The 11,173-nt window shown below is 33.1% G+C and overlaps 1 protein-coding gene across 1 annotated transcript; it reads right to left on the bottom strand.

Annotated features, from left to right (window-relative positions):
• Window positions 1-178: 178 nt before the first annotated feature.
• Window positions 179-7,677, bottom strand: LOC117931160 (mitogen-activated protein kinase kinase 3-like). Its single transcript, XM_034852062.1, has 11 exons — window positions 7,551-7,677; window positions 6,600-6,730; window positions 6,261-6,515; window positions 5,266-5,484; window positions 5,020-5,157; window positions 4,694-4,861; window positions 4,076-4,189; window positions 3,544-3,651; window positions 1,705-1,796; window positions 794-1,186; window positions 179-386 (listed from the first exon to the last, which is right to left on the bottom strand). The coding sequence occupies exons 2-10, from the start codon at window positions 6,699-6,701 to the stop codon at window positions 826-828; spliced, it is 1,557 nt and encodes a 518-aa protein (XP_034707953.1). The 5' UTR covers window positions 6,702-6,730; window positions 7,551-7,677; the 3' UTR covers window positions 179-386; window positions 794-825.
• Window positions 7,678-11,173: the final 3,496 nt, after the last annotated feature.

Genomic DNA, 11,173 nt, shown 5'->3' with positions numbered 1-11,173 from the left:
ATATACTTGATCTACATTTTCTATGGTGGACATTGGGAGTTTGATAGATATCATTGTTTTTTCCTACCAAATCATTCAGAACTTATATAAAGACAGAAAACTGCTAGCCCATATGATTATTGTAACAATGCTATGAGTGATACAGTGAGCCGTGAGGATGAGAATGATCTCACCATGATTAAATTCAAGTGTGATATTGTGCCATCCATTTCATAAGTAAACATAGATAATATAATGACAATAATCATCAAAGATTAGAGTATAGAATTACATTTAGCTGCATGAAATTCAAAACTGATACACAGATTTGCGTTTGGAGTGGAACTGTACAGTCTGGGGCAACGGAGTGTCAGCTTAGGGGTCTGGGAGGTGGAACGGTTGAGGATCTGCCAACAGAAAGGTGCAGGTAATTTTAAAGGAGGGAGAGTAATGAAAATTCTTGGCAGAAGCAGGCAACATAAAATGCAACATTAAACTTCCACACCTAAATTGAGGTCCATGCCCATTCCACCTGAAGTTCTTCTACCTAAATTTAACATGCTTGTCGAGATCGAAAAGTCCATTTCAGAGAGTTCTACATGTTTTTGTTTTCCTGTAGTCCAATGTTATCCTCAATTGTTTCCTGTTATAAGATGATCTACAATCAAATCCTGCCAGTCCCTTTCAACCAGCTGAATCATTCTGTGGAATGGGTGATGAGTTCAAATCCAAGGCAGACTAAAGCATGAGACACTAAGAACCAACTAATATCCAATAAACAATAAACTTGTGAACCAGTGCCCAATCTACTGACCTTGTAGGGCATAATCTTATTTGTTAGTTTTTCTATTGGATGATGTAGAGATCTTGTTTGGTTATGAAGTAGCGGCCAATGGCATCTCCCGGTTCCATGATAAACTGCTCCTGAAATGTTCCCATCCGATTGCTAGAAATTTCGATTGAAAGATCTTTAAAACTAGGCAAACCTTCTACTTGTACACCATCTCCACATATAAGGAACTGATTCCCAACAATAAAGGATCCTGATACACGAATGGCAACTCCATCTTGTCCATGACCACGGCACTGAAGTTTTTCCACAACATGCACAAGTCGTTCAGGAGGCCAGTCACCCACTAATGTACTTCGAATGCCTGACAAAGTAGCAAAAATATCATCTGAACCAACAGATTGTTTACCTGAGAAACTACAAAGGATAGAGGTTTCTGTTAGTAGAGGAGAGAAGCCAAAGATTGAACCACTACCAAAGTGGATAATTATAACCACTAAGCATAGAACAACATGCCACTGCACACAGTCAAAAACAAACAAATGAAGCCATTATTTATTTTGATTGAAAATTATCGGTAAAAAAATTTCCATGGAAAAACCATTTCATAGGCCTAATAGATATTGGATATATCAACATGAAGCTTGGGGAAATTTATCCCGTTTCTTCAGTAAGCTTCCTGTAAAAAAAAAAAAAAAGCCTTTAGATTTAAAATCTATTTTTCTTTCCTGGTGTCTGTTGAAGCAAATAGGGCATAATTTATTTTCAAGATCATGAATTTACCTAATTTTGTTCCAAACGCACATGAAGCTTTCAATTAAATCTCATATGGTCGAACATCAGTAGCTAATATATTTGAATCTCTCTTTGTAAAGCTGCCAAATCTAACTTTCACTTTATGAAAATCATAGGAAAAAATGGGACAGTGAGAGTACCTGAAAGTTGAATCTTTCTTATATAAGGTCTTTGTATGTTGCCAAAGGTCATCAGGCCCATCAAAAAGTAAGTAATAGTGTATCATCAGCATCTGGTCAGCAAATGTAAGTGAAATTAGTATTTGTTGAATTGGAAGCAAAAGTGCCCGGCTTTTATTCTGAATATCGGCTTAAGCTTCAACTGTATGAATGTCCAGGTCTAAATCACTGGGTAAAGCTAGTGTAATAGTGGCTTAAATCTAAGTAATTTTTATTTAACTTAAAGCCAAGTAATTTGAATGAATTGAAGCCATATGAAACTAAACTGTTCCTCTGTTATCTCTTAAATGTTTTATAGAAATAAAACATATAAATTCCTTGCTAACATTAGAAAAGACTGAGAAGCCAATGGAAAGATTACTTTAAGACACCAAAGTCCTCCATTCCAGTTAAAGGGCACTTTTTGTGTATAATATAAACACAAATCCAAAAACTGCTGGAAGAATGACAAGCAGATGTGATTGATCATCCACAAAAAAGGGACACCAAGATGCTGCCCCTCTGTCCATTAATAGAATTAAAATGGATGGATGAGAAGAAGTTCCCCAGGGAAACCCACAACAGAAACAGAGGGTGAAAAAAATAAGGTTGCTCCAAGGAGGTTGTCAGATCAATGCATATAACCCTATACCAGAGGGAATTATTATAGAACAGTAAGAACATAAGGAAGAAAGATTATATTCACAAAATGACTGTTAAAAAAATAACCAGATCAACGTTCAGGAATAGAAAACAAGAAAAATAGAACCAGACATGTTTGCATTAGAGATTAGTTAAAGCTAGGCCCAAAGAAAGACAAGACAAGGGGATGATTGTAGAGATGGCTCGAGTCACTGCAATGATTGCTAGTGAATACATTATAAAGTTGTGACATGGATCCTGATTGAAAGTGCTACAAGTAGAAGGGGAACCAAAAAGAACATTGCTTGAGATAGTGAGAAAACATGCAGTGCCCTGTGGACTTGAAAGTAGATATGATTCTAAGAAGACGAAAAAGAAAAAATTATTTGCGTTTACAACCCCAAATAGTCAGAATGACAAAAGTTAGGTTGATTGAAGCACAAGTTAATCAATGCCAAATATTGATCACTTTCTGGAAATCTTCAAAAAAGCAAAGTTGGGCTATATCCACATAGATAACTTACCATTTTGCCTGCTCTTTCATATTGTTCTAATAATTTCCCTTTTAGATTTCAACTGTCTTTATTTTGTAACCTAAAACTACTGCTACAAATAATTCCTTTTAATGGAGAAATATTGACCACAAGTTATTGGATCTTTCTAAGCACCATATATCTTCTAGTCATGGTTTAGAAATAGAAGATCAGGAACAACAACGTTCAATTTTAGGCATCAGTATGATATGAATCTAGAGCACCTGCTTTTATTGCATTACACAAAGCTTTCAATTCAAATGATTTTTGATTGGGATGATTTTAACGTAGATAACCACCCTAAATGGATCACCAAGTGGGAGTTATTATATCACCAAAAAAATAACGTCTCAGTCATAGTGGTCATATGGCCATGTTTTGCCTGTAAGACTAGAAGCAAAATAAGGTGCTCCCTTTCTAATTTTTCCCATAGGTCATCTGGGCATCTTGAATTTTGGTGATCTAAACATTCATATCTATATTCATATGAAAAGAAATCCATTCAGATCCACATCCAACAAAAATGTCCCCAGGTAATTTAAATAGCATAGATGTTTGCCCCTTCCATCTATTGTAGAGCTGCCAAATTCGTACAGTTGTTAGCACATTCTAACAGGTTAATAATTGGAAAGTGCAAGGTACTTACATCTGCCAGATCCTTCATCTTTTGTGTTGGGTCAAAAATGCTTCGGACAAATGCCGTTAAATCTACTCTGGCATGCTCATACTTTGTAATAAATGGGTGGGAAAGAAGCTGCAGCCAAGGATACAAATTATACAATGTTGAGTTTGAATTATCCTCTTTTGATTTAGTTCACAATCTCTATAGAAATACTATAGTTTGAAAGCTTTGTAAAATACCATTTAAGTTACATGCCAAAATCACAGTACTAAACAACTAAGCCATGAATCAATAAATACACTGAGAGGGTATTTGGACTGCCTATCGAAATTGATTTGCCTATTGTGCTTTACATGGCATCTGAACATACAATGATACAAATAGGTTGCACAATATTGAAACATCAGGGTTATTACCAGAACAAGGATATAAGATCATGTATTCAAATCCTAACAAAAAAGCTCAAAGGACTGATTCAAAATTCCATGGAAAATTCAAATACCCATAAAGTTTCACTATCTATAAATACTGCATCAGGTATCTGCCTTTTGCTCACCTGCTCTGCTGTCGGCCTTGCATCTGCATCCTTCTGAAGGCAAGCATCAATAAATGAGCAGAACTCAGGTGAAAATATGTGTTTTGGTGGAGATGGTGATGGATCATCCAGTATCTGCCATGAAGAAACAGGAATTGTTAGTTGCAATGCAAAACATAAGAATGCCATGCATACAGAAGTAACTAATTAAATTAAACTGACAGTGTTTAAATATTTTAGCATCAACCATGAATCTACAAACTTTTCAAGGTTTTGATTACTAAGAATGTCATGATTGCTAAGGTACTAAATTTTACATACAGGTTAAAGCAACCATTAAAATTTACATGCCCATCTCCTTTTCTTCCTGTGCAGAAGAAGTCCAAACTTCAGAGATTCTTAATATGACCAACACTTCTATACAACCAAGCACTAATGCAGATAATATGTACAAAATTTATTTGGTTTACACCAGATAAATACTCTAATAATGTAAGTTTATAGAATGTTTGTAAAAGTTTGAAAGCTCCAACTTCTAATTACTTGAGAAAGATAGCACAGAGAAACCTTAATCAAATAGAGAGAGAGAGAAAGAATGAGTGAGGGAGAGAGAATGTTGCAAAGGCATCAGTATGTTACCTGCAACATAAGATTAACAGGTCCTTCATTAGCTGTATATGGGAATTCCCCTGTACCACATTCAAAGAGTGCAAGACCAAGGCTCCAAATATCAGCTGGATAAGAATAGTTCTCATTCCGAATTCGCTCAGGTGACATATATGTAACAGTTCCAACAAAAGTAGCACACTGATAAACCACATTTAGAGCAACAAACGAGATATAGTCATAACCAATATCTGTGCCCATGTAAAACAGGAAAGTAAGAACCATCAATTCAAATAAATACGCACTAAGAAAAGCATCAGCAAAGTAACTACAACAGATTGATATAGTACTAGACTTACCATTGCCACAGAATTCTCTAAGCCAGCACTTATACCAAAATCTGTTATCTTTGGCTCCCCCTTAAGATTTACTAGCAAATTTGCTGGCTTTATGTCTCTATGAACTAAATGTCGAACTCCATGCAAGTAGCATAGTCCCTTGAAGACAAATGCAAAATATTTAAACTTACATGAGAAAGAACATATCTTCATATATCAAACTTCTGTAAGCAGAAAACCTAGCTGAACCAAAGAATTTATATTTACATGTAGTAGCTTTCGAACCATAGATGAAAGAACTGGTTCTGGTATACATTTCTGCACCCGTATGACATCTGCCAAGGACCCTCCATCCATGTACTCTAAAGCTATACTTATCTGCCCAGAGTCTGGAGTATAAAATGCCCCATGAAACTCCACAAGGCCCTCATAACAAGGTGCCTCACACAGCATCCTTATCTCAGTGAGAAGCTGTTGCCTTTTCTCCTGGTATGCAAAATAGGAATGTTTATGTAAGACAATATAATAAGTGCATAATATCTCACAGCATCCATATCTCAGTAAGAAGCTTCTGCCTTTTCTCCTAATTTGTGAAATGAGAATATCTGTGTAAGAAAAGACAGCATGTGACTGGTATCCCTTTGCAATCTAATCTACTAATTATATTGTCAATAAGCAGAATTCTGTTAGCATTGCTGACTCTTTAGATATTTTTCATGGATCACAGGGATTGATATAGTTCTAGGTCAGGAATCCAAACATTGCCATCCTTCAAGACAGATATTAATGATATTGTTCATGTGGTGGTGTAATAATCAAAACTAGTGGGATGTAAAACAGTAGCCAGAATGCTGTCAATCATATTGAGTTTTATGTTACCACTTATAGATGCAGGTAGCACTTAAGAACTCTGACAAATTCATTGAACAGAAGAAGTACTTCTCAAATTGTACCGGAACAAAAAAAATCCTTTCCCTTCACAGCATGGCAAAACACCAGGACCAAGAACCTAAGTGTGTTTTTTTTTCCTTTTTTGGTTAACTGTATGTTAAACAAAACCAAACAAATCCTGAAACTGGCAATATGGAAGTTGAATATTTTTTTAGTGCCTTAAAGAGTAGTGATACAGTATCTCAACCAATTGAGCTAACATTACTAAAAGTAGTACGTAAAAACCATGCTGCCCATATAATTCTGTCCAGTAACTATGGGAGCCAGAAGTAATAAAATGCAGATTCAAAAAACAAGTGAGATACACAAACCTTTTCAAAAATATTAATCTTCTTCAACGCAATAATTCTATGAGTGGGTATATGGATAGCTCTCTGCACAACACTGCTTGCACCACTACCTATGGCTCCAAAAATCCTCATCTCATGGGAAGCACACCGATAAGTCCTTTCTTTATAATCTGCTTCATCTACTGGAGAAGATGAGCACTTTAGCAACCCGAGCTCATTTATATTGTATACTCCACATGATTTGCTCAACAAGTTAACTGTTCCACCATCCGACAGCTTCACAAAACCAATAATTTATTAGTAAAAAATCTTCATGTCGCATTGCCAAATTGCCAATTTCTCCGACAAAGAGAATCTCACCATATAAGAATCACAAGGGTCCAAAGTTGATCCAGCTGATAAGCCTTTATCGGGATCAAACAATGGTGAAAGTTTCTTTTTCAATTCCTCTAATCCAGCCATGATTAATTACTATACTGGTCCTTTTTTCCCTTCAAAAAAGCAAAAGAAAACCATCAATGCCCCTTGATAGCTATACTGTGCATGGTGAAGCCAATCTATGAAACAAAAATGAATGAACCATCTCAACCAGACAAGCTTCAACATTATCTTATATTCAATCATGCTCCATTCGGTTGCTAAGAAATCAAAAAGAGAAAAGAGTAAGTAACACTTGAAAACATACAGTTTCTGATGCTTTCATTCCCAAAAAGCGCGCCACTTTTTGACTCAACTAGGCCTTTATTTTCCTTAAGTTTCTTCACAACCAAACAGAGCATCAAATCCATTTCCTTGCGACTGATTCCATGCTCCATGCTTGTGACATTGTGAAGTCACAATAATTCCATCAATTCTATTGTGATTTACAAAAACTATTGTGATTGGAACTTCGTATTCGTTATAGCAGTAAAATTATTAGAAATTATAATTCTTTAAATAAGGCCAATTTTCGCTTTCCAAGAGCAACCCCATTTAGCTCGATCACATTGGCTGTATACCCAAATAACGTTATCAATGGATTCCATTGCTTATCAACACACAATTAAAATGATTCAACATCTATGAATATCCCAAAACCCTCAATACAATTCTTGTAGAACTAAACATCTAATCATGACCTGCGCACACACAATTAAAAACCCTAAACCCTAACTTCAATCAAATCAGGCAATGTTTTCCATGCAAAAATTCCATCAAACAATTCATTATCAATAAAACCCTAAAAATTCAAAAAAGAAAATTATTGAAAATTTTATTTGCATAAAAAAATAAAAATAGAATTGACAATCAAAGTTTCAAAATTTTACTTACAGTAACAGTTAGGTTTCCATAATTGGGAATTTTGGTGTGTCAAGGATCACTGCTTCTGCGATCTTGGCATTCAAGGGAAGAGAATGGATTCCGTGCAGTGGAGTGCTATGCAGTTTTGGTAGGTTAAATACGATTACGTGGCGTCTTGTGATTCGTTGATAAAAGTTCAGGTGCTGTAGGTTGGATGTAGATCTAGTATACGGACATCAGATACGAGCGAATCAAGCCATTGTGGTGCGTCCTTCACAGGAGGCCCGAAATTTAATGGGCTTGTCAAGATCTGGTTGGATTCGGTTGGGCTTATTATCTATTTGAGATTTCAAAATTTGAACGTTTCTAAAATTAAAGATAAAGTCTATACTCATTATTGGATTCATTCTTATTTTCCTACATCCCGATTCCGATAAATAAATAAAAAATAAAAATAAAAATAATAACCCGAAGAGTGAGTTTGACGGTGTTTTTAATCAAAGTGTTTTCCTCAATAGTATTTTTTAGAGAATTACCTGTCAAGTATTTTTTTAAAAAAAAAAAATACTACAAGTGATTTTTTTAATATTATTGATGATTTTTCATATTTTTAAAAATATTTTTTAAATTCTTCAGGTTAAAAATGCTTCCTAAAATCACTGTTAAACAGATTTTAAATGCAGTTGATAACAACCCTAATTATGAAATTTTTTGTTTTAGTTTTGGTTGTAGCTAAAGCTGCTAAAATGCTTTAAATAAAATATGTGGAGTTATTTTTGAGTTCTCTAAGTTTTAACTAAACTAATACAAAATCTAGTGAGATAAAGGGTTAAAAAAAGCCAAAATGGTAGCCGTTTGGATATCCCTTTTTGGCTTACTAATTGCAATCAAATGTTGCTTTTGGGGAAGTGCTTGAGTTGAAGCATCTTTTTCATCTACAATACCTTTAACTACTATTTGTCTCATTGGCATTTGTTGGATCAATTGATGTTGTCTCAAATTTCAGTTGTTCTAAAGTATTGAAATCTTTTCCTCAATCTTCTCCTTTCCATAATAATTGTTCTTTACACATTTTAGTAGAATAATTCCAATAAAAATCAAATTTTTACTTAAAAAGTATTTTGTTCAAATATGGACATCAAAGACAATATTCTTTCTTACCTATGCTAAACTTCATGAAAAATGCTTTCTTAGCTCTTATATCTAATTTAGAATCTTTCGTGTAAAAATAAGCAATGACACAAAAATATGTCAAAAAAATCATAATCATTAGCAATATTTTAGACTATACCTCAATAAGAGTTTTGCCCATAGTTTCAAGTAATGGTACATGATCGATAAGTGATATATGTAAACAATTGTCTCTAACGTAAAATTTGTTTCTCAATTCAACATTTGACAATATATATCAAACTTTTTTCAAAAAAGTTTGATTTATACTGTTTGTTACTTCACTATATTCTGGTATATTTCAAATTGGGAAGTGTTGACCAATGCCCTTATTTTGACATGGAAAAATAGATCGCTTTTGTATTCACCACATTTATTTAGTCTAAACCATTCGATCTTTATGCGATTTTAGTAATCTTTTTCCATTTAAAAATACTCTAAAAACTTCATCCTTAGTTTTCATGACATACACCCAAACTCTTCTTAGGAAGTCATCAGTAAAATATATCGATAGAGTAGATTACAATGCCAAATTTCACACTATTTACTTGTCAAAAATTACAATACATATAAAATTTTAGTTTGTACACTTTTATATCCTTCACTAACCTTTGCATCACCAAGTTTTTTAAAGTCTTTTAACTTGTATGTCCCAAAAGCATAAGCCATGTCCCAAAATTTATAGTTTTTTATCATCTTTAGTGATTATAGCTTTTGATTTAATAATTGTTTCCACCTTAAAATTGTACAAGTTATTCTTTCTTATTTCTTTTATAACCATGAGTCCATTTAACATGACTTTCAAAAAGCCATATTTCATTATGATGGTGAACTATATGGACTCTAATGCTCCTTACGAGACAACATTTCTTTAAACTTGACACATAGCAGACATTTGTAAAGTTTTGGTTGATCTGTCGTGAGTCTTAAACTAAATTGTGTATATTTTTATTATGTTACAAGTATTACTATTGCTCAAAAAAACAACTCCATTATATAGTTTTTCGAATTAGAAATCCACTCCTTATAGAGATACATTTGATAAGTGTTTCTAAACTCTAAATTCCATTCACTTGAGTTGCATATCAAAGATAAGCTAACCACATCAAAGCTTGACTCAACATCTCTATACTTGGCAACACATCGAAGATCATCTCACCTTATTATTCTTTTGGAGCTTAGGACAATCCTTCCTCCAATGCCTCCCTTTATGACAAAAAACATATTCATCTTTTATGGATTTGTCTTTAGATTAAAAGTTGTCTCTTTCATTATTTTATTAAAAACATGTATATGATCATTCATAAACATATATTCAGTTGACATTTGAAGAAAAAAAGCTTTACCTTCAAATAGAGTTGGTTTTCTAAATTTCATATACTTACCCTCTAACGTCTTCCATAGATTTTTGTAGATATTTCCTTCATTATAGAGTAATTTTTTTTTAGCTTTAATAACACATTAATGAATAGAACTACATGCTTGATGATTGATCTTTACCCATTTTTTATCATACATGTTTTAGATTTCTCTTTAACGGGTGAAGCCTATCTGCCATTTTTCTTTTAGCTAGTAATCAAACTTGAAAACAAACAAACCTTGATAGACTCATGTCCTTATAACAATTGTTAGAATCAAAGACTTGGTCTTCTCATATGAAAATCAATTGACTATCAATAAGCTTAAGTTAATTTTCTCTATATGATTTAAGTCACACCAAATCTCTAGCCAACAATCTTTGGACTTACTTCTTGGGCCAACACTAAATCTCAAGGCACACAATCTCAAGTTTACATCACGAGTCAATATCAAATCTTGAGCCAAGGCATATTTGCAAACCTAATATTTAATTATAAGTACCTCACATTGCAATTAATCGTGTATCGTACCTCTTAAGCCATCATTGTTGTTTTTTATTTTATTTTTTGCCGGAGGAGTGGCATTATTATCAACCTAATAGAAATGAACTCTAGTACTTAAAAGAAGTTTCTAAGACTCACTTATTAATGAATCACTTCTTAGGATTTTTTTCTTAGATTCTATGTAATCATTTAAAGATCATAGATAATGTTATGATTTATATATCCAAATCTCTCAATACAATGATGGTGGGACATTTAAACTATACCCCACCTTATCAATGGGGATTTTTATTTTTTAAATTTATAAAAATTCCATCATAAAAACATAAATAAAAAGGTATTTGGTAAAGCAATATAATTACGTAATATAAATTAATGATTCAATTTATGTTATATTAAATATGTTTAATAAATAACTTAATACTATAACTTAAAATAAAAATAATTTAATAAATAGATTTAATAACTTTTAATAATTTAAATACAATTCAATTTAAAATTATCCTAACTCATCAAATATTAAATTCTATCAAATGCAGTTTAAGTCAAATAAGTACTGTTTTTCTTTATTTCAATTTATTATCATTTCACATCTGTTTTTCAACTTCTATTCCACCACTC

Source organism: Vitis riparia, chromosome 14, assembly GCF_004353265.1.
Source record: "Vitis riparia cultivar Riparia Gloire de Montpellier isolate 1030 chromosome 14, EGFV_Vit.rip_1.0, whole genome shotgun sequence".
Classification (NCBI taxonomy): Eukaryota; Viridiplantae; Streptophyta; class Magnoliopsida; order Vitales; family Vitaceae; genus Vitis; species Vitis riparia.
The sequence above is the reverse complement of the archived record's forward strand: the minus strand, read 5'-3'. Positions and strand labels throughout refer to the sequence as shown.

What these genes read in the sequence shown, in the direction of transcription:
- LOC117931160 (XM_034852062.1), bottom strand. Translation starts at nt 6,701, where the DNA reads ATGGCTGGATTAGAGGAATTGAAAAAGAAACTTTCACCATTGTTTGAT. An exon ending in ACCCTTGTGATTCTTATATG is followed by an intron (nt 6,516 to 6,599) that starts GTGAGATTCTCT and finishes GGTTTTGTGAAG; the next exon opens with CTGTCGGATGGTGGAACAGT. An exon ending in TGGTTCGAAAGCTACTACAT is followed by an intron (nt 5,158 to 5,265) that starts GTAAATATAAAT and finishes TTTGTCTTCAAG; the next exon opens with GGACTATGCTACTTGCATGG.